At 34.2% G+C, this 24,895-nt stretch overlaps 1 protein-coding gene across 2 annotated transcripts in view; it reads left to right on the top strand.

Annotated features, from left to right (window-relative positions):
* The window catches only part of LOC118265521 (hemicentin-1), a 57,272-nt gene that overhangs the window by 20,376 nt on the left and 12,001 nt on the right, over positions 1-24,895 (top strand). For both annotated transcript variants that reach the window (XM_050705910.1, XM_035578436.2), the window contains exons 2-3: positions 14,913-15,011; positions 24,522-24,721. In XM_050705910.1, the coding sequence (XP_050561867.1) occupies positions 14,939-15,011; positions 24,522-24,721 (273 nt within the window). In that variant the 5' untranslated portion in view covers positions 14,913-14,938. The remainder of the gene's footprint in view (positions 1-14,912; positions 15,012-24,521; positions 24,722-24,895) is intronic.

Below are 24,895 nucleotides of genomic sequence, written 5' to 3'. Positions count from 1 at the left end.
TCAACGATTTTCTTATAAAACTTCTTTTTTATTATGTAGTAAATTTGTTTAGGTTAATGATACAAACGCCTTAAGGCTGGTTCAAAGACGTTTACATCAACAGATACTTAATACAGACATAATTAAAAGGTAAGAAAAAAATCCAAAAGCAAAATAATAAAAAGTGTATCTTATTTTACACATTAACATATTTAAAAAGCATTTTTTAACTAAACACATATGCATCGCACTCAGAGACATTTCATAATTACGTAATCTATTTCTAAATAACGATTTTGTATCGAAAACAATAGCTAAGAACTAGTTTAAGTAACCATTAAATGACTCTGAATACAGCGGTAAAAGTCTAGAATGAAACAGCACGATTATCATATAAAATGAAAACAGATAACTTACTTAAGTGAGACACAATGTCAAGAACAGCTCTATTCAGAATTTCAAAGATGCAAACACAGCGATGTTTTTTAAAAAAGAAAATGTTTTATATAAAAGATTGCAATAACAATGATAAACATTGAATAAGAATAAGGCTTTCAACTTAAATAAAAATAAACTTAAAAATGTTTCAGTATTTCGCGATTTTGTTTGTAATTTGAGGAGAAAAAAACGTAACGAGGCTATTGTGTGTTTTATATCTGTCTTTTATGAACAATCTTTTATTCTACGATAGGCTCGACAGATGTATACAACTATACAAGTTTAGTATACTCAGTTCTTAAGAGTTATTTATTGGAAATAACTCAAATTATAATTGTGAGTATGAGTATATTATTATGCATAATATAGTACACAGCTTGGGAGAGCCATGATTCGGTACGAATGGGCTTGGTCGCCGAAGTGATACCACGGCCTCACAGAAAACCGACGTGAAACAAAGCTTGCGTTGTCTTTCATCGTATGAGTGAGGTTACCCAAGGCCCAATTACAAACTCCTTAATTTTCCCAATCCCCGATTCCCCAACAATCCTCAAATTCTTAAGTCCTGAATGGCCTGAAATGCACTTGTAACGCCTCTGGTGTTACAGGTGTCCATGGGCAGTGGTGATTGCTTACCACCAGGTGATGCGTCTGTTCATTTACCGGCTTGAACCATAAAAAACACATTATTACCTATAATCGTAATAAAAATCTGTTCATGACATTCACACTGCCTGACATTTGATTGACTTTTCTATTCACTCTATTTGACTAGCGTTTATGCCATTCATTTACAGGGGTCTGGACTACATAATAAAGATTTTTTCAATAAATTCTTAATAAATATGTTTACTACATATTTTAGAATACGGATACGTAATACTGTCGATACGTAATAAGTAATCCAAACGTAATTTATCCAGCAAAACATTCAACACAAACTTACAAATGTTAACACAGGCCCCAGTCCATAAATTAGTACCTTCGCCCAATCCCTAACATTTTTCTTACTTAATACCACGACTACATGATTAGAAGCAATTCCCTGGGAGTAAATTCTCGTCTTACATATCACATGGAAACAAATTGCTGCTACCTCTAAATCAATTTATTTGAGCACCTTTGAGAGTAGGTTAAGCTATTGCTTACACGTCTAATCTTACGAGATTAGATATACTCACTTATATGACTGCGTAGTTACTGCTAGTATACTAACGAAGGTAGCCGATGTATCGGTTTTCAATGGATTCCTGTCGAAAGGTAATAGAGGCTATTCGATGTATGAATGAATTGAATAAACACTACGACGACTAAAACTTGTTTTCTTTTTCATTACCACTAAACTATGAAACTTACAAAATATGTCGTAAAACGGGGTGAATAATCTAATTCAAAGGTGAATAGATGTTGGGAAAATGTCCTAACATCTATTCACCCCGTTCCTGTACCTATTCACCCCGTTGTACCGATAATAAAAGACAATATAACACAAGAAGTATCTCCTTATCCCAATAACCCAACTCGTATAATGTAACCCTCATTATAAATAAAAGAATATATCAGTTTAACTACTATGAAAACAATATCGCTAATCAACATTCAGCTACTCGAAGCTGTATCTCAATGAGACTGTAAGAAAAATCCGATTCAACTGATTCACATCACGTTCCGCACCATTGCTAGCTGGTACATACCCGACTACATTTTAAACCTGTAAGAGCAAATGTAAATTTTACTTATACATTATTGATACCCGTTGCTTCCGTACTGAGATCCGTTTACAAGCTATTGTGCCTTTTGAAACGATACGGGCCTGAACAACGGTTAAAATCCGCCCATTGTACTTGTCAAACTATACAAAACCAGTTTATCATGGTCTAGCTTTGTATGATCCTTCTGCACATTTGACGTTCAGCTTATACTGGTTTTTATCATATCTTGATGTGTTGTACAAGTAAATGTAAGGAATTTGTTCGGTAAAGTCTAATGTAATTTTATTGTAGGTATATTGTCAGGTTATTTGGATCATTATGCGCTCTTTGTACACGAGTTTGCTTTGTTGTGATTTTGAATGAGCTAAGGTTACAGGTACTTTAAATTAGAGTGTCTCATTTTGTCTGATGTATTGGTCTTTTACTAAAAAGTTTTGTCAAATCTTAATGTAATGTTTTTGTGTTGATACCATGAAGCAAATACAAAGGGGAGATGTCATAACTGGATTTCCCTTTAACATAATGCGTGACACTTTAAGAGGAGCGCGGAACGTTACAAACCACGCCCTTCTCTATTTTCCATCTAGCAGTCCCATACTACAAAAACGTTGCCAATTGTCCACATTTTAATGTGCTACTTTCTGAACGCTTATAACCTATCTACACCTTTTTACTTATAATATCATTGGTCAGGGCCGATTTTTCACAGTGCAGTCATTATAACATGTCCTCTTTGTACTTGCTTCATGGTCGATACAAGTGAAGTTAGACAAGTTTCAGTAGTTTTCAGCAGTACTATAGTAATCTGTCTTACGTTTGTCGATAGATCGATAGCCTAATACTGTAATGAGGCTAAAGAATGAGTAACTCCAATTTGTTTGTACTTAGTTAGTAATAACATAATTTTATTTCCTGTTCCTATACTTATTTTCATCAATCAATGAGCTATTTTCATACTCTACTTATCATTACGCACTGGTAACTCGGAAAACACTAATGACTTGTGTATTGAGTTTTTCCAACTTGTAGTGTTGCTACGTATTCGTACAGAAATGGGGACAAATGTAATTACACGCGGACAACCCTAGCCCTTGAAAAGGTCAAGATAAAAATACTTGGACTAGAAAGGATCGCCATTACCGACCCTGCACATTATTTGTGGTCAACAAAACTTACCTAGTGAGAACGTATTTGACGCCATTTTTTTTTTCTTAAATGTTCGGCACAATGAGGGCTAAGTTTATTGCAACTCAGACCACCACAGATGGGGCACTGTAGGGCTGATGCCTGATCCGCAGCTACGGAATACCTACCGGGGCTCCGGCTCGAAAAGCAGCAGTAGGAACGGGGTGGTTTAATTTACGCCCTTATTGCAACTGAATCACTTTCTAATTACCTTATGCCCATCATACCAGGAAAATATAAGCGTTATATTTTCAAACAACTAAAAAATAAGACACAATAATCCGACATGAAAATCACAGGTACTTGAGTGAAGCTCCTACGAAAATATTTTTCTCAGCATTAAGGTAAAAATACCCTCATAATTTATCTTCAATTTGAATGAGGCAAAAAGATCTTTAATTAAACCAGCTTCCCATTTAAGTGGTGAATTCAAAACGTTTAGAAAATATATGTATAGAAAAATAAGATAACTCATCCTTGTTGGGTGAAAATATTAAGATCGATTAATCGGACTGTCTGAAAGAATTTATCAAGGTCACGAGCTAATTTGTATTCAAGATTAATGATAGTTTCAAGGAAGGTCGCCTACGGCTATTCTTTGTTGCGACTTAGTAACTATTCTGTATTCATTTGCGACATATTTGCTGATTCTTTAAATCCAAATTAGGATAAAAGAATAATTTTCCTGTTTTTCTATGCTACAAACCAATAAACGAGCGGACGAATCACCTGGTACGCAATCGCCACCGCCTCTAGACATTTGAAACACCAGAGGCGTTACAAGAGCGTTGCCGGCCTTTTGGGGGTTAGGAATTTAAGGGTTGGGAACGGGAATTGGGAAGGTTGGGGGGGCGGGGTAATTAGGTCTTCTATTATATAAAGCAAGTCTGTCACTACATGACACAGTTTAGCGTTCAGTTAAAATAGGTTTTAAGCAAAATTACTTTAAAAGTGAGAAGTTGTGTAAGTTTTTACTCAAAGATCCTTCGTAATTGTTCTCAGAAAGTTCTTGGAACACATTTTGCCTAATAGTTCCAGGACTTGATTTAAAAATTAAAAAGGTTGACAACCCTTAAGTGGGTGGTGAGGATTTTAATTTTAAAACATTTAGTGTTGAACAGAGCTCTCCCTTTAATAAAGGTTCGCTTAATCTTCAGTTGTTTTGCACTAAAAGGGTAAATACTGCTTCAAGGTTTTCGTGTTTTACGCAAAATTTAGGTTTTAGCTTCTAGCGTGGTGAGCTAAAGTTTTAATGATGCAATTTACACTAAGCTAATAGTTTTGTTAATTTTGAAAATGTAGCACACTAGTTAGCGTATTTTATTTCGGGTTTCATTATACACTAGGATTTTCGTTTGTGTTGTGAATGCGTTTAAAAACATACAAGTTCACATAGATATACCTAAACCCGAAACAACAATTTGTGGATCACACAAGGAGTTGCTCCATGCGGAAAGTAAGCTACAGGCAGTTGGTTACCCAGCCTCCCACCAACAGAGCAGTCATTAATTCAATAATGCGTCAGTTTAATGTTCATAAACTTTGGTACTCTGATAGAATACCCGAAAATCATTACCCAACAATAGAAAACTTAAAAAACAACTTACAAAAACTAAACCGCAAAAGAAAAAATAATGTAAATTCTTGCCACAGAAATTCATAACGTAAGAACATAACATTTCAATTTGAGGGAACGCCGGCTACGCAAAACTGTGCAAGATATGGCGCCACTAAACAAAAAAGTTACAACAAGCAATTATTGGCACGCGGCGTGTACGCACAGGTTTGGGAAACTTCGGCCCATAAACGCTGCATGAGAATCGGTTTGAATAAAAATGAGTCCGCCCGACCACAGAGGTTTGTTATATTTCCGCGTTCACTAAATTGATAAAACGGTCCGTTTTGAGGTCATTCTAAACCGCTTTTTTTTTGTTCAACCGGTGTTTTTATATAAGATAAACAATTTAAAAACCAACCTACTTGTTTTGAGCTTGCCAATTAGTGATATTTGAAGTTTGTTTTTGTGCTTTGTATTAGACGATTTACAAAACTTTAAATGATCCTTCGTTAAAACTATAACTAATAATGAAACATAAGTTTTGTTGCTATTCGATAGCATTAAAATAAAAGATTTGTTCAAGAGTTTTTGTAAATAATATTCGTCATACCGTAGTTCTACCTTTATTTACTTTTAAAATATATACTCAGTTTCAAGCCCGCAAGCTGTTCATACCATGTTATTGTGTCATTTAACATTAATTTGTTGACATATTACATATACAAACATTACCACTACATAGGTGAAAACTTCTCGTTAAAAATAATTTATGAATATTGACTTTTACTAAATTACCTGTCAGTTTCAGCTAAAACTAAAACTGTTTCACATAAATATGTGACTCGTATACCTTTATTCACCTACTGCTAAATGTGAAACGTGCAATTATTTAGGCCAAAATAAATTACAACTGTGGTTTCAGGTCCTTGAAACAAGTCCATGAAAAACAAAGTTGCCAAAAACTAATGTCATTAAAGCGGTGCTCTGTATAATATATCACGATTCTCAGTAGTAGCATAGACGTCTGTTTTACATAATCATTTTCTTTGACATGAAACATACGTAATGAACATATGCATCTCTGCGTAACATTTCATAAAGTATGTTGAATACCAACGTGATTTTACTATAAATATCGTGAATTGCTTACATAATCTTACTTAGTACTTAGTAGGTTATTCGAATTTCAAGACACGTCACAGTATAACACCATGGATTTTAACATCATCAATTAATATCAAACAAATTAACACCTCGTCTCACTTTCTCTTTGAGCTATGAAGTGACAGCGAAGTAATCAACTGCCGGTCTAAATGCGAGATACACTACAGTATGTTTCATAAATATCCACTCTGAAGTTCCTCATGAAGCGAAAAGGATGAGAACAACTACATCCTTTAAAGAGTGACAAAGACAATGCTACATTCGTAGCTAACGTCACGTCAGTGGAAACAGTTTAATATGGAACATGCTGTATGTGATACGGCGACTAATTCTCACGCGTCATGACAGGAGCAATCTATCGCTCTACCCTGCCCACTACATGCGCCTGAAATTAGGTACGAATGATTGTCAGAATGTGTACTTCATTAGCTTGATTAACCTGTGCTTTGGATCAGGGTGTTGCTGTTTTAATCACTAAATGAATAGGTATTTTATAGAGTGTGTGTGTGTAAAAAATATCGACACATTTACAATTAGGTAATTACTAAGAGTGATCAACGAGTCGGACATTATTGCCTCATAGACTTATGGCCTATTGACTGAATGGCTTTGCCTGAAGATAACCTTTGAGTTGTTGTATTGATAGCTCGATGTACTACTATGACCATTTTTGAATCGTACTGTATAAGAATTTAGACTTGTATTGAAACCCATTCAACAAATGATGGACTAATGCTAGCTACTTATGAAAACACCGATCATTTACGAAACATAAATAAAAAATACATAAATATAACATCGACAAACAAAAAAAAATATGCATTGAAGAAACATTATTCACATTCTCAAAATGAAAATAAATCTAAATATTTTCTTCTATAAAAATGCACACACTATTGCACAAATACATAGAAGCATATTTATTTACTGAAAAGTTTTCTTTCCATGAAACTCTTGCTTTGACAAAGTATTATCGAGTCGAATAAAGGCTATAAAATATGAAAGTTGTCCTCATTATTTCTATAAAGGTTTTGTATGAACTGAATTGCAGTAAATATTATCTTTATTAGCTGTCTCGTTACATTAAGAGTGGAAACTCGTAGAGTCGTTGAAGGGAATGCGATCGTTACAGATATTTCAGGGCAAGCACGGTTTAAATATTTTGATGAATATTTTTTATATATTTGGGTGATATTTACATTTTCAGTCAACGTTCAACTGTCGCGCGAAGTGTGTTTATTAACACTTTGCCTAGAAAGGGATAAGTTTAATAATATGTGTAATGTAAGAAAATCAACTATAATAATAATCAGTTCCCTAACCAGAAACTATAATTATATTACGCTTTACTCATGTATATTAATCGAGAAATGCTCTACTAGTATCAAGTCACAGTGGGACTCTCCATCATGAGCAGTGCGAGCGTGCACAGACCAATATCGATAGGCTGCGCGACGTCGCGTCGCCACGTTTAATTGATTTAGTATCTCTCACGGTAGTTAAATTATAAAAACAAAAAAAAACTAATCAATTACCGTTTATTTCGAATATTACTAGACCAAGTTTATTTGATAGGTTTCGAGAAACTCACTCCACTTCAAACAATTCCATAAACAAAACATAATCCCAGCTAACCCCTAAACACATACCTACTTATCTATGTAAAAGACTAACAGAAAACCTAGTAAATAACATAAACAAAATAAATTGTTTTAACCTTCACTTGTATCCTAGTTAAGCCAAAAGGTTTATTGAATCTAGACCTTCCTTTAATAAATTCACTTTACTGGAATACCGCACCGCGACCTCACATGAAATAAAAGCTTGCGTGTGTTCATAAAAGTAGGATAACACAGTAAATTATTATGTAGGATGAAGCTATAGTGCCTCTATAATATAAAGCAAAACTTGTTATGTATTAAAATAATGTATATCTATCTAAAGAATACCATTGAAATCATCGCCAGGTCTTGTAAAAATGTTTGTCCTAAAACCTATTGTCAAAATTAAGCCGTCGGCGTAATGGCTCTTGCAATTTGTGTTGGCAAGTAAGGTATAGCGGGTTCGATTCCCACACGAAACAACTCTTTGCATGATCCACAAATTGTTGTTTCGAAGATAGGTGTCATGTGTATGTGAACTTGTACATAAATGCACCTACGACACAGGAAAAAATCGAGGTGTGAAAAGTGTGAGGTAATGTTTTTTTTTTTTAATTAAATTACAGACGCTTTAAATTTCCGTTAAACACTTCATTATCAATAACGCTACAAAATTTATAATGTAAGTACATTCCATTCCAAATGAAATCATTCAAAACATAAATTACATTCAATCAATATCCAGAAACTCGAGCAAAAGTCTCACTCGAAGATAAATAAAAAGGAAAAGCGGTTACTTTTCCATTCAATCATAAGTCTCGTGAAAACCATCTTTCATATGATGTGACAAACATCGGACAATAAAGTATATCATAAATCATGAGGACTTATCTCGCGAAATCTATACAGTTCCTTTTCTATTCATTTTTGTCTCCCAAGTTCTTTACCCTTATTCAAAGACAGAGGATATTATTATATTAGATTTATATACGTAAGACGGATTTTCAACTCAAAGATATAAATTGTATCATAATATTATTATTTAGAAATTCGAGGTTTAGGCATCTCTGGGGAAGCTGGGAAGTTATACAATGAATGTATGTCACAAAAATATTCGTAATATATTTTGTGGTATTCTGTGACACAGGTCACTTAGGTCCCTATTGATATACAAATAAAAATATGTCAATCCAGAAGGTAAATTTATTCTAAAAATGCGACTACGCTTATTTTTCTTTTTTAATTTATGAACACACAATAGTCTTACTAAAGCACTGGGTTTTCAAACTTAAGTTGCTTTCATTCAACAAAATTAACAACGTTAATTTCCTTAGAAACTATTTTTCAACACTGAACCTCTACTTTTAATATCGTGCACGCAGAAGTCTTCAATTGCTACGGTTATTGCAATACGTGCCTTATAGGAGTTGGAAATCTGTTCGCACTATCTAAAGGAACCTTTTTTGATGACACTTTTATAGCTCCCGAGCCTCTTCCTAGAATCTTTTAATAAAATTTTACGTCACACCTTCAAGATGCCGAAGCGACAACTCAATATTGGAACTATACAAGAATATAAGCTTTTGGTGACAGAAAATATGAGTAAACCTAAGCAGAGACTACAAAGTGGAAAATTATTTTACTCCCAAATACTGACACGTACTTCCCATTTTTATCAGCTGTTTGGTATCAGAAATTCGCTTAATCAGTCGAATACTTCTTACAATGACATCCATGAAATGACCTTGGAACGATTTCGACCTATTTCGGAGAAAACTTGGGGCGTTAATCTCACTTCAGCGTCGGTAATTGTTGGTTTTGTCAGTTTCGGTAATCCACTAAATCAAAGGCGTCATAAAAGATTTTCACTTACAACAATGACGATAATTCAAAGAGATCTGTCGCGTGTTGTAAAACTGAAGGAACGTATCCTCTTAAAATCACTGTATCTTAATAAATCATAATTTCTGTACTGGTAACTATTTACTATCGGTAGGACATAAACAATTTGTACATATTTTATTTAAACTTATTATGTAAGAAGCCTTGGCTGATCCAAACATTGTCAATAGAATAGGAAACACTGAACTTTCCCAATATCACATGTTGGTTAAAAACATCGAAGAACAAACCCCTAACACACTTGGCTGGGTATTCCCCTGTGACGTCATAACATCTAACTTCAGAATAGAACCGCAGGCCAAATCTATGTAGTTGTATGATAAAACTTAAGCAGTATCTCATGTTTACTTACATCTTACTTGGTACCTAAGAGACGACTCGTCTTAAACTTCAACTTAAGTTGTGGTGCTTAGGCTTCCCGCTGAAACACTTAGATTGGGATTTTAAGTAAGTTTGCAAACTTGTAAATTAACTGTAACAGGAAAATTTTCAGCGCTGTATTTTCTTAGTAAGTCCTTAAGATACGACACTTCGTCGGCCTGTATCTTTTGAAAACAAAAAGCGTCGAGTAAGGATTGAGTACTTGAGTAACCTATTAAAAAAAAACGATTGATTATTATTTAATAGCAGTACTGTGTTTTATAAATAGTACATAATATCAAATTCCAGAATTAAAACATAAAGAATTGAAAGAGATATCAATGCTGTTACTGGTGCGTAACTAATACAAACAATTGGAACAAAAAAAGAATCACATCAAAATGCTACATAAAATACATTTATTGTTCTATGCCTTCGTAATTCAAAAGGGTTTGTGGTCCCTATATACCATATTTGGCAAATAAAGAATGATTGTAGAGGGACAAAGCTGTTTCACGTCACTGACGTATATTATCATCTACCGTAGCTATCTAGCTACGCCGTAGAAGTGCTACGAAGTTAGCGTAGCGCTACGAATGTGTAGCAGAATTGTGTTAACGTTCATTTCAAGTTTAGTTCAGATAGATTTTTCTTATAAGACTTAAATGTAAAAAGTGTTTATCTAGACATTATTTGTTAGATTACATAACTTTTAACTAGAAATTACATTACTTTCTATATATTTGTGGCTATGACAGTCAGAGACAGACCGTCCAATTTAATATACGCACACCAAAATCACTAGGGACATGTTTGTGGCATATATTTACATTACATATGTAATTGCCAATTAACTGGCCGTCAATAATTAGCCATAAACAAGCTAGTGTCAATAATGTGGTCATGTGTATTGGAATTATCATGTAGATTGTAGATCTATGATCCTTGTCGTCAGATTGTCGTAATGTTAATGTATTATTAGCCGTTTTATGACTTAGTTGACGCAGTGAGAGGCGGAGTTTCGACAGCTGTTACGTGGTATGTGTTCATTTCCCATTTAAGAGAACATGGTAGATGACTAATTTAATTTCAATGTCCGTCTTGTAGCTTATTTTAAAATACTTCCGAAAATATATCGATTTGAAATATCGCGTGACGTCACTTATATATTTTATACGTAGAAATGACGTATTTGTTCCCATTCGTAAACTTTGATCCGTTTCAACTAAGCATCGTCTTATAAGAGAAGATACAAAAATACGTGTCTAATATTTTACATTACCTAACTGACGCACTAAATAGATTTTTTAAAGTTCATATCCCGTCATCATCCCTATTAAATGAAAGGACTATGTAAGTTGAGATTCACACAAACTAAGATACATAAAATAAGATTTCTAAGATTGTAAATAATTCAGACAAAACATATTTGTTTAACCTTCTTTCTTCTTCTTTGTGAGAATTCAAGTAATCAAAACTGCTTTGTTTTATTCAGAGTAATCATTAGACAGACATTAGAATATTCATATTTAAGTAATAAAAAATGCCTTATTTTGATTTTTTTTTTTGTTTTTGTGGCTGGCTTATTTTACACAAACACTTTGTTACAAAAACTTGAGCCAGAATTCAGATGTCTGTCCCTCTGCCAGTTACAACGGGCATTCAGTGAATTGTGACCAAATCTGTCAAGTGATTAATTGGCTGGCGCTACAGTCCCACGCAACCTTACAATAAATATGCTCCTTGCCCACCTACAGTCCGGAAACAAGGACGTTCCTAATTAATTTACTTTGTAATTAATTGTTATGCGTTCTTTTGATGTTACTTCATCAAAATATAAACACAAGACTGGCTCTTGACACGTTAGATTGTACGTTTTAGTAAAAGGAAAATAATAATTAAGATGAATGTAGCTGTTCTTTCTTTCAGATTATGCGAATTTCAACCTTAATGGCATTAAATACTCATAACTAATCTGTAATTTGTGAAAAATAATATAATTTACAATTTTGGAAGCATTTAGTTTTACAACGCCATCTAGCGTAAACCTATTGAACTACGTAGTACAATCTACAAAACAATATAACACAAACACACAAATTGTATTTACGGAATTTTCACTGAAAGGTTTATATCTTTTTTACCGGTAATAAAATATAGATATAGACTACCTAGTGAGGCTTAGGTTATCATAAATATGTATTTTAGACTTAGACTTAGACTGAATACAATTATTAGAGTAAATAGTCTGTTATTTGAGTTCGCTTTGCGGTTTCTGTGGCTGAAAGCTTTAAGGACATTTGTGTTAGACGTCTCTATGATGTATTGTTTATTGCTTTCGAATTGTTAGTTCGGGCACAAAACCTTATCATGACCTGAAGTCTAGATAATTATGTATATTTTTCTTTATTGTGAAGAGTATAATTTATTACCGAAAAATATTAGAATTTAGGTACTTTTTTTGAGGGGTGAAAATCATCCACTGAGTTCTCCCGCCTTATTCAATGATCCGGAGCTGCGGACCACCTAGTGGGTTTACCGGGGCTCCGGCTCGAAAAAAGGAATAGGTGGAGTGGATTAGTCAATAAGAGTCTGACAATCCCTCTCGATTTCCCCTGGCGAAAAAAGATGCACTCAATGATTTTACTAACAATGAGACAATTTAGGAATTTGGTTTGTCCTAATTTAAATAAAGACACAACAATTTTCCGTATTATTCTAACGACTAAAAAAACATAAGTACACAGAGTTTTAAGAAACTCATAAATATGATAAATTAAAAGAATAACACCGTTATTTTGAATTCAAAATCATATTACGTTTCAAATAACGTTCAATTCAGAATGGAATTAGCATACACAGGTTATTAGAATTCCGTTCGCTACAAACTCGTTGCTGAACTACAATGAATAGACAATAAGTGTAGAACAATAACATAGATTGTTTGTAAATACAGAGAAACTTATGCTTTGTGTTCATACACAAACATTGTTAGGGTGCTTATGTGAGGAAACAAGTTACTTAAATGTGTATAAACTTTGTTCAGAGGGATACAAGTGTCTTCCATGCAGGATTTATCAAAAGGTATTTAACAACGACAACTGTAGACAAGCAAGGAATTTTGTTCAAGTATTGTGAGCGTGTTTTCGAATAAATATAGACTGTTATGGAACAAAATACTTACTTATTAGATGCTGTAAATAGGTACTAGTAGGTAGTTATTAAAAACTCAGTTTCATAGCCAATATTCTTTTAAACGAATTATTATTCAAAACAAACTTGAATTTTGTTTTAACAGTAAAAGGTATAGGTAAGTTTGTTTAAGGCAATTTAATATAAATACCCAAAGCTTTAGCCCTTAAGTCTTAACAGTTTGAAAACTAACTACTAACAAGGCCTTTGTGTACCTACAAAATTTTTGTTCACATTTTTTTCAAGCACGTTTCGTGGGATCTTGTTACAGAAACATTACAAGGCTGTATTGTTTACAGCCGACATAAAAGAACGTGTCTTTATCACACACCCACACATACATACACACATATGTATATACACAGTTCCTACATATAACGAACAAAGAACACAAATATAAAACTTTGTTAAATACTTTGATCAGGCGATGTGTAGACAATTTTTAACTTTCATACGAAAATAACTTTGACACGACCTACTTGCTGACGATATGGGTCGATTCGTTAGAAATTTTAAGCCGTTCCCTATATTCTGGTGCGTGTTTGAATCTATCTGATTTTGTCATAATAAAACGTTAATGAAAATAGCACCAAATTGTTAGGATTATCGTAAATGAACTCACACCCTATTGTCATTACGGTAATACCTATCACAGTTGGCTCGATTAGCGCATAATATTATTGGTCCTATTTGTAATGAAGTAACTATGTTAAACAACCATATTATTATTTACCTTTAGGAAAACCAACATTGTTTTCGTCTGACCTGTATAGAGCAAAAATACAACAAGCAAAACGGGTTTTGGTGCAAAATGTCATCACATTCGGGTAAAACAAATTGAATTATGAGTAAGTCTTAAATCCGCAAATTGGGACTCCACTTAATGTCGGTCTTTTGTGCTCGTTTTAATATTACAAAATCTTTGTTAATGCGTCGTCGTGGATTTGACGTGTCGGTTTTCATTTTAAACGAAACAATTTCGTGATAAATAATGAAAGATTATATTTTGTTTGCTTTCAAGACGCTTTGTACCAAAAATCGGCTTAGTAAAGTAATTGTCCCAAGTTAAAGTGCTCTCTACATTAATTAAAACCGTCAAATAAGACAATTTCATTTGTAAGTAGTTACTTATATCTTTAATGAATTGCAAAGCTAAAGTTTTCGTCGCCGTGAGGTTGTAATTAAATATGCTGCAGAAAATAATAAGCCCTTAGTTTCTGTAGACATTTTAGTTTGTCAAAAATACCACAACGTTGTTAACAGAGCACATTTTTTTCGCGCACGGCTCATTTTCTAGAGGTATCTAGTAGAAAGAAAAGTTCATTATTTTTTTTTTATGGGACTTGCCGGTAATCGAGCAGACGTATTACCTGATGGTAAGCAATCGCCGCCGCCCATGGACACTTGAAACACCAGAGGCTTTACAAGTGCGTTACCGGCTTTTTGGGAGTTAGGAATTTAAGGGTTGTTGTTCGGGAATGGGAATGAATTGGGCCTCCGGTAACCTCACTCACACAACGATACACAAAGCAAGCGTTGTTTCACATCGGTTTTATGTGAGGCCGTGGTATCACTCCGGTCGAGCCGACCCATTCGCATAATACAACACCCACTTATCACCAGTCATGATTATTATAAGTACTATATAATGACAGACGAGCCTATTAGAGCCCATTGACAATTGTATTTAAGAAAACAAAGTTATTCCATTTATAGAAGAACAGCTTATTCAATAAATACGATATGAAATAATATTAATAAGCAGAACTCATAATACAAGAACGGATCTATATTATTGCTAACAGTTCTCGTTTATTTCAGCGATCTCGCTTGGTGAGGTGATCGTAATGGGGCATATAGCGAGCGGAGTAAAACCCGCTTTATGGCTATCTCTTCTACATGGCTTCCTTTTCCTCATCGGTAAGTACCCTGTGTTGTGTACTGCCTTATATTAAACCAGCGCCATACTTGTGCTCACTTGTTTATTCACATTGTGTGCCACGGACATTTAATGCTATTTTGTCTTGCTAAACAATATGTACACTCATGGGAACAAATAAGTGTGCGCAGGTATGGCGCTAGCTTTATATTACGTTTAATATGGATTGTTCTAGAAATATTACTTTTTTTAAAAGCTTTCGTCGTTTGCTTGATGGCATTTGTTTTTTATTTGAAACGTTAAAAATATGGGCTGGTTGTTTCTTGAGTTTTGCGAAGTTCTTTTGTTTATTATGTTTTTGACAGTCGTTTCTGTAAAAATGGTGTAGTAGGCATTGGATATACTTGGAAATATTAATAACGGAAAAATTAATCATGGTTTTATTAATCTTACTATGTATGTATGTATGACTAAGAACATTCCCATCTTTCAAAGTGAGAATCAAACATTCAAAACACAAATTTATATTTAAGTAAAAATCAGCAATTTGATTTGATTACAACAAATCTGCAAACGTAGCGCTGTCCGCAAATTTTCATAGAATTCATTTCATTTTCGATGACAAAACGCTAACTTCGGTATTTCGTGCCTACGCCTAGACTAACTACCTCATGAAAATTTATGGATTTGTTATTATCATGTCATACTCATGTTTAGAAACTCAATTTTGAAATCAGATCTAAATTTGAATTTGTAAAACTACTATAAAAAAGGCATTTACCATACTATTCAACTTTGAGGGTCACGTTTAAAAAAAAATATCTGCATAAGTCCTAGAGTCCTAGAAGTCTAGGGTTGAAACAAAGGTTAGTCGCCCCGTCAATTTAAGCGTAAACTATCTACATCACTGGCTAGGTCCAGATTTATAGGCAGTTTTAGGTCACATTGACAACATTTATCAGACGGTTCCAAACGCCTAACGATTTTTCAAACAGGTTTCCCAATACTGAAATACTGGGGACCGTATGTCTATATTCAGGGCAGAGAGATGTATGTGCTAAAATGGTTTATTTTAAACAAGAAAAGAGAAATAGAAGGTGTTAACTGTGTACTAGTTGTTTTAATCAGTTTACATACATAGCTACATTTTGTATACAATAACTTTGTGAGCGTAATACCTATGCAGATGTATTTTGTGAAAATAAACTTGAGCCATCTTATGAAACTACAGAAAATATTACTACATAAATTGGATTCAAATTATTTTCAGTAAAATACGTTAACAAAATCGACTTGAAGTCGTAGTCGGTTAATATAGGTACTAAAACCTGATCACAGTTTATAACAAATACTTTTCTGAAAACCGCTTCAAAATCGGTAAGGGTAATCGTTAGATAATCGCGCACGTAAACATACATAAACACAGGTCAAACAGACAACCTCCTTCTTATTTAAAGTCAGTTAAAAACAGGTAGCTAAACAGACTTTCCTAAAACATCTGAGTGAAAATGGAACAAGCTACCAAAGCTTATAGTGGAACCACTTTTAGCCACTTATGATAGTAGGTAGGTAGAAAATGAAGAGCTAGAGATTAGCTCAACTTTAGATGCTACACATAAACTACTACATTGTCTATACTTTCCAATAACAGACAGGCAAAAACTAGTTAAACTGATAATACTTTCCAAAAACACACAGCAATAAAGTAATCTTCAACCAGGTTATAAGTGCACTATTCCATACTTTTCTTATAATCTATTTTTAAAATTATAGTCTCCTATTAGATCACCTCGTTGGTCGAGTGAGATGAGATGAGAGCAAGTGCGACTGACGGACAAGGAGTCTCGGCAAAGAACTACTGGAAATTTTTCAGTTTTTCGAACATTTCTCAGTAGTAGCACGGAGTCTGGAATTGTACCCAGTATATGGCAATAGGCTCATCCCTATTACATGGGACTTAAAACACAAATGGTGCAAAGTGTACAGTGGCATTACATGCTGTAATGTGCACCTCTGCCTACTCCTTCGGGGATAAAAGTCGTGACGATGCATATATATTATATATCTCCTATAACGACAATAATGACGAATATGAGTACTAGGTGGCCCACTTTCCAAAACCCATACAGTGGGATTATGTTAAACATAAGGATTACCTCGTCCTCACACCTGAGCCATTTCCATCCTTTTATTTAAGCCCTTGCCGCTGTCGTGCCTATTTTGCGGTTTTCAGCACACTTTATAACCCCTTTTCTACTTAAATCTTAAGTCTCACAATCCAGTAGAAGATTTTAGTAGCTTTTACATAGAATAAAATATTTTTCCACGAAACAAAATAATGATAAAAATGTTTTAGTGGATTTTTTTAAGAGGACGCATGTGTGCTCTGAGAACATAGTACGCGCAAGTTGATCTACATAAATCATATTTGTCTTTAATTACATAGCATGTTTTAAAGTATTCTTTATTTAACAAAATATAAAAAATTAACTAAAAAAAATCACGGTTTACTTACGTAATGAATAGATAAAAGCGCGGTGATGTCGCGCAGCTACTGTAGACTGCGCTACGTCACCGCGTCTGCGCACACTGCTAATGATGAAGAGTCCCTCTGTGACTCAAAGTCAAGTCAAAGCATTTATTTCAATTAATCCTAAATTAGGCACTTTTGAAACGACGAATCGAATTGTCCGTCAGTCTGTCTATCAGTGAAGCTAGCTACTCGTTCCAAAGTGTAGCTTCAAATGGAGAAGAACGAGAAACTAGTAGAGCTTCTCTCCATTAATGTACGTGAATAAACCTTGATTTTTTAGTTAATTTCGTATGCCTTACCATAGTTATTATAAAAATATAAAAAGACTTACACTATCCATTGACATACATTTTAACTCTACTCCAAAGATAGATTACAAGTATTAGGTCACTAGAAGCGATCAGTTGTGATCGATCACTCGTTACTGAGCGCAGTCTAATACATAACGAATTGAAACATAGGACACAACACGCCAGGGTACGTTCTATTGATGGAACATAAACTGGAATTACGTAAAGAAAACGAAATGAGCAATACATGGATATAAATTTTACGACGAATAGCTTAGGAAACGTGTTTGTCCGGAGATTCGTCGGATCCCATTTTGTTTGATGGAAATCACAAAGATATTTGTTTAAAGAAACTGAGTATGTAGATAGTTCTCTATGAAGCTGTTTATCTGTATACTACTACTACTTTTTAATACGACACAAGTAAAACAAGTGATGGCTATTGATACACTGTTTTATTCCGTTACACATTTTCCATACATTTGTGGATTCGGCCATGGCCCACTAGATCATCCATGGCCCTCTAGATCATTAACAACTATAGACAATCTAACAACACAGATTATTACTACAGATACATAACAACTACCATACTTTTAAACATACAATCAATATAATTTCGGTGTGCTACACACATTCTCTCTTTAAAAGGAAGTTTTAATAAGAACTCTTTATAAGGTTTTAACTTCAAGCTAAGATAAATTATACTAGAATTTGTAAAAATATTACGTCATCCTCATCGGATGATGACGTAATATTTTTCCATATCGATGTATTGACGATCATAAGCTATTGTGCGCACTTATTTCGTTAACTAAGAAAATATATAACAGAATTACGAGCGTATATCAATAAATGACTATCGTGATGTCGTGCTGTTTAACAACTCTTTCTCTTTACCAAACACCGCACAATAAAAGAAATAGCAAAACGTAATATAGTTTACAACCTATCAAAATAGAGGTCAGCAATAAACCTAGCGTTTTACAATAAACATTTACAAGATCACAAACCCCTACGTTGACTCTAAAACATTTTATATCATGCAAACCCAATCTGCAAAAACGGGCTCTAAATAAATCGTACGTAGAACTATTTTATTTAGGTCAAACTTGAAGTCTGTATCGATAAAAAAAACAAGGATTATTAAGTATTAAGAGTATGTAATAAGGGCCGATGTCGTTGCCAAATAGTCAATTGTACATAGGTATTGATATCTAGTCATAAATCATAAATCATAGAGGTTCTTTTGTGAGAGTCGCGTTGTTTATTCGCCTTTGGTTGGCTGGCTTTGAATGAAAACTGAACATTATAGATATGTGCTTGCATTTCCCGAGATGTATGGAGGGAATCTTTATAGGTCATGTTTGAGTGGAATTCTGTTGTTTGTTTTGTTATATTAGTGTAATTGCTTGTAGAATAAGTATGTCATAAAATTGTGATTGACAGTTTTAGTATTCTTAATTTTATTATAACTTTCGTGAGACATACTAAATTAATAAATGTGTTTTCGGGTTATTCACGTAACTGTTTGACGAGGAACTCAACTAGTTTCAAGCTATGTTAGAAGCTCATATTCATGAGCAGCATAACATGACACACGACGCGGTGATTGTCAATTTGTCGCCCTGCTACTAGGAGTAGCCCATAGAGAGTAGTATTATACTATTATAATTAAAAATAATTGCAATACTGTGTAAAGTTTTTTTTATATAACTGTCAAATACGATCTACTATAAAAATAAATCCTAAACTGCCTTCATATTTTTGTGAGTCTCGCCTTTGATTCTCCGTAAGACTAGTTAGACAACATTCAAACATCAGTCAACAGACAAAAATCAAACAATAGAAAAAGTTCATGAAATTCGAAGCAAAACTAAGCGTTTCATAGAACCAAAAAAGTGGTTGCGGATAACGAAAAAACTGCAGATTTTTTTAATCCAAACATGGTTTCATACACCCTTTTCAAATTATTTAAAAAAAGAGACTATTGTTAAAAGTAATAGAGGTAGCATGTAAATAAATAATTTTAAGCTAAATATCTTTTTTTGTATAATTCTATTAATTAATATTTTTATTTTGGCAGTTGCATTGCCAGACATAATAAATGCCACAATTAAAACTACACGCGCAAAAACAAAACGAAACTCAATAAAAACTGACGAACAAAATAAAATAAACTGAAATTTAAATTGGACACGAAGTTCCGAATTAAATTCGCTAACTGGTTCCAACTATGAATGCCAAGTATAGCGGTGGTGACTGCAGGGAATATGACAACAAGGGGTGGTTTTCACACCCTCCATAAAACTAATTTAAAGTTCCACCACTACTTATACTGACAAACTAAACTAAAATTATGGGAGATATACTTTAAATAAAATTAAAGGAGTGGTATCATATAATTTAACTTTAGCAAATGTCACAAATATTAGGTCTCACACAGGTATCATTACCATACATAAGATATGTTAAGATGATATTTATCTTCGCTGCTACTTTTTCTATAAATCAACAAAGTATTACAAAACTTCATGAAAGAAAAACAAAACCAAAGTGTCTGCTATAAGAATAAAATCAGTTAATTGGATCCTTTCCAAAGGTCACTTACTCACACAAACATAAGCCACAGAACACTCTTATACTATAGTATAGTCAAACTTTGAACACAATATATTTGCGAAACACAAAAATAATTGGCACACACACACACAATCTGTAACAAAAGTTCTGGCCGAATCCTTGAAATTCTGTACAAAGTTGGTGCTCAAAAAAATCAAAAGCTAAGGCCATCCACTTCTGCGAATACTGCAAATTGTTTTTAAAGTCGAGGAAGAGAAGGGTGATTTTTCACCAGAGATGTGCTATGATATATAAGTATACTACGTTACGTACGTTTGGCTCATATTCATTGGTACACATAGCATAACACTGGTGGAAACGGATTCAGCTAAGCTAGGTTTTTTATGGAAAGATGCGTGGATGACTTCCGTACTATCGATACATCGCTCTTACATACGTGTTCTTACTGGCGGCATCAAACATGTTCATACGCTTAGTTTGAGTTTAATTTACGTTTAAAGTACATATGCCTTTGAGTATAAGAGCAACAACCATTGATACGTCCTGTCATGTTATACATATATTTCTTCCGAGCATTTTTGAGCCATTGACATATATTTTTTTCCAGCTGTCCATTATACTGTTCGATTCTAATTCAATATTACACCATTTAGGCCAGTGCAGATAGGTTTTGAAACAAAAGAAATTTATAGTAGAATGAAACCTATTGGAAATGGAAGAGAATATGCTAAAAATGGAAAAAAATAAAAATTCCACTCCATCCGAGTTCGGGAAGTGGGGGGGAGGGAGGTTTTAAGAGGAAAAATCGGTTTATCGCAATTTTCGGCGAAACTACAAGTCCTATAAAAAAAAGTTCAACGGCAAAGTTGTAGGTAATAAAAAGATCTACAACTTTTGTATTTACACTTTTTTGTATTACCTCAAAATTTTGTGAAAAATTAAAAAAACTACGATTTCGGTTTTTTATTGTTATCTTCGACAAAAATATTTATTTTTTAACGAAATTTTGTGAAAACGTGCCTTTATATGTACCAAATACATTGTATTTTTTTGGAATTGAAAAATTAATTTTTTTACCAATTATTTATTGATTAAATACCGAAAAATTATCCTAATTTTCAATCGAAAATTCACGCGTCAAAATATCAGATTTTTTATAAAGTTCGGTGGGCTTTTTGTTCGTTGAAATCTCTACTTTTCGATAGTGTAAAAAAAAATAAACGTTACTATGGAAAATGTTCTGAAAAAACAGGTGATAGTGAACGGTGGCTGGAGATCGTCGCGCGATTCCCGACGCCCGGAGTGTCTCTGGAGGAGCGAGCGAGACTGGGATGACGTCTCCTCCTTCTGCGAAGCAGTCATGCTAGCAAAGAAGGAGGCGGGGCACGTGAGGGAACGAACCTCCTCACCTCCCAGCCTTCGCGAGAGATACTCCGGGCGTCGGGGTTCGCGCAAAATACTCTGGCCTCCGTAAGTACGGGTCTGTAGACGGCGAGCAAGGGTAGCTTCCGCCCGAACAGAACTAGACCCGTGCATTCCGCGCATCGCGTTCCGCGCGCACCTCAAAGAGCCATCAGAATACCTCAGATGGTGTCTAGTATGGCTGATGCCTGATCCGGATCTGCGGACTACCTAGCGGGTTTACCGGGGCTCCAGCTCGAAAAGCAGGACTAGGAACAGGGTAGTTTTTAGTCAGTAAGAGTCTGACACTCAATCTCGCCTCATCTAAGGCGAGAGAGGTCATTGGATTGGATTGGATGATTTTGCCACCTTAAAAAATAAAAAAGGTTTATAAATTATCTTCAAATAAGAATATATAAGTATCTACGTATTTAATTAAAACAAAATTCTACATTTTTCTTATAACATTGTAGATGTCTTATGAAATATAAACATTATTAACTTATTTGATTGTTAATCATAGTAGAATGTTTTAATTTATATATTTTTTTTAATTGTCAATGTACCATGAAATCTTACGCTACATGAGTTAATTGTAATAAATAGCTCGTGATCCGCAATCCTCTACACAAAGGGAGCAAAATGAGAGGAAACTTAAAAGCAATCGATTTTAATCGCTATTACGTGCATGGTAAAGTCGATGTCGAACTTAATACATGCTTTTAAATTACAAAGTAAAGATACTTAGTACTTATCTACCAGCACCACGTGAGTGTATTTTAAACATAAAGGAAAACCGCCAACTTCTCCTAATTTCTAAAGGTATTAAGAGCACTTATGGTCAGACAAACTCCGAGATCTCGTGATCCGCAATCCTCTCACACAAAGGGAGCAAAATGAGAGGAAACTTAAAAGCAATCGATTTTAATCGCTATTACGTGCATGGTAAAGTCGATGTCGAACTTAATACATGCTTTTAAATTACAAAGTAAAGATACTTAGCATCTACCAGCAGCACGTGAGTGTATTTTAAACCTAGATATCTCATATCGGAGCTGCAGACTGCCTAGTGGTTTTTAGTCAGTAAGAGTCTTACACTCCCTCTCGCCTCGCCTAAGACGAGAGAAGTCATTGGATGATTTTCTCCCCTCAAAAAAAGGTATCTCATATAATATTACTCGCTTTAGTCCTTTACAAAATATAGCCAGTTGAATAGCCTTCCCAGAACAGCTTTAACTTGCAATTGAATTCAGCTGAAAACAATCTGCTAACATTTTAAGCCACTTACGTAGTCCAAAGCCTGTGAGAGCACACAAATCCGTACAAAAATAAGTGGTTCCTTGAAAAGTTGAGGGAAATGGAAATATTTTCAATTATTATCTTTATTTTATACCTTTATAAAGGATTAACAGAAAGGAGATAACACTTCAAGGCAGTCCTCTTAGATAAATGGCATTTTAACTCTAGTCCACTCCAATAGAAAAGTCAATGTATATTGACATAGGTTTTCATATATTTAGTTAAATATCGATGCCAATCTCATAATTAATTAATCTTTTCTTTTATTTGACTAGTGTTTTGAATGACATTTGTATCAGAGGCAGGTCGTCTAAAAATTAAAACAGACAAATACTATCCATTTCTATTTCGATTAGGTATCTGTATTTACATTAAACATTGTTAATACTTTAGCTCACCGCTCACTACAACAAAGTTTATTTATTACAAATGTGTGGAAAACACAAATCCAATTACTTTATACGTTTTGATCAGATTTGAACTCATGGAGCAATTTGAAATAAAATATAAAAAAATCTTCCGAACGATTCATTTCGAAAACGCTTCGTGAGTGCATTAAATTATTTAATTGTCATTACGATTGGTATCCTTTTGTCAGATCAAATGGAAACTTAATTAATAATTCAGTGCGTTAAGTACACTGCGTTTATTTAATAATAAGTGAAATAATCTATAAAGTTCCAATTCCATTGACGTTTATTTTAATAAACATTTTATTAAAAATAAACGTAAATTGAATTGGAACAAACTTTATAGATTATTTCACGGTTTATTTAACTGTAATACGTTTTCCAACGTTATGAGGGCTTTGCAGCACTTATGATGGCGAATAGCCTCTTATGTTGAAGAATCAAATGGCGGTTTGGTGTGCAAGCGAAGCTTTGAATAGCCTGTGTACATCTATTTATGAGTGTGTGTATATTTAAACATAAAATAAAAGTTATGTACCATCCAACTACGCAAAAAGTACCTAGTACACACAAAACGTCACGCCTTTTTATCCCCAAAGGGGTAGAGTAGAGATAACACATTGCTGAGTGGGTGGATTCTAACATACTTTGTGTAGTCACTCGTAATACTGGTATAATTTATTAATGCTTATAATGATACGGCAGAATAGTTGGCACAGACAAAATATATTTATTTGTTCTTAAACACAGTACAAGTAAAACGTCACTAGCCGTCGTTACATATGTATATTACATTTAGTTATATTCATAACAATATTTAACTATGACGTACCTATATAACTAGCTTTTCCTACCTTCAAGAAATGAACGTACTTTTTTTTAAATCAACGCACCTGTGGCTCCTATTGTGTTGTGGGTGTGCATGGGCGGCGTTGATCGCTTACCATTAGGTGACCATTCTGCTTATTTGCCCCCTATACCAAAAAAAAAATCTTATTGCTAGCACTACCTATAGTATTGTCTTTTTTCTTATAGCTGATTCCGGCACCGAGTCACCTCAAGACCACTCAACAATGGACGTCTCCTCACGTCACTTCAGGGCAGAATTCCTTCAAGAATGGCAAGGATCTCCTGACGCACCCTACTTTGACCCTAGTACACCTAGAAATATAACTGGACTGGTCGGACATCCAGTTCGATTACTCTGCAGAGTAAAAAACCTGCAGAATAGAACGGTAAGTGGTTTAAATCTATTACCTATACTAAAAACATAAAGCTGATAAGTGAATGCGCTAATCTCCAGAATTACTGATTCGATTTGAATAATTGTTTTTGTGCGGGGTAGCGCATTTATCAAGGAAGGCTATAGGCTATAAAATATTACGCTGAGATGAATAAGAGCTGAGCAG

The sequence above is a fragment of the Spodoptera frugiperda genome, chromosome 28, assembly GCF_023101765.2.
Source record: "Spodoptera frugiperda isolate SF20-4 chromosome 28, AGI-APGP_CSIRO_Sfru_2.0, whole genome shotgun sequence".
NCBI classification, from domain to species: domain Eukaryota; kingdom Metazoa; phylum Arthropoda; class Insecta; order Lepidoptera; family Noctuidae; genus Spodoptera; species Spodoptera frugiperda.
This window is presented reverse-complemented; position numbering and strand designations above follow the sequence as displayed.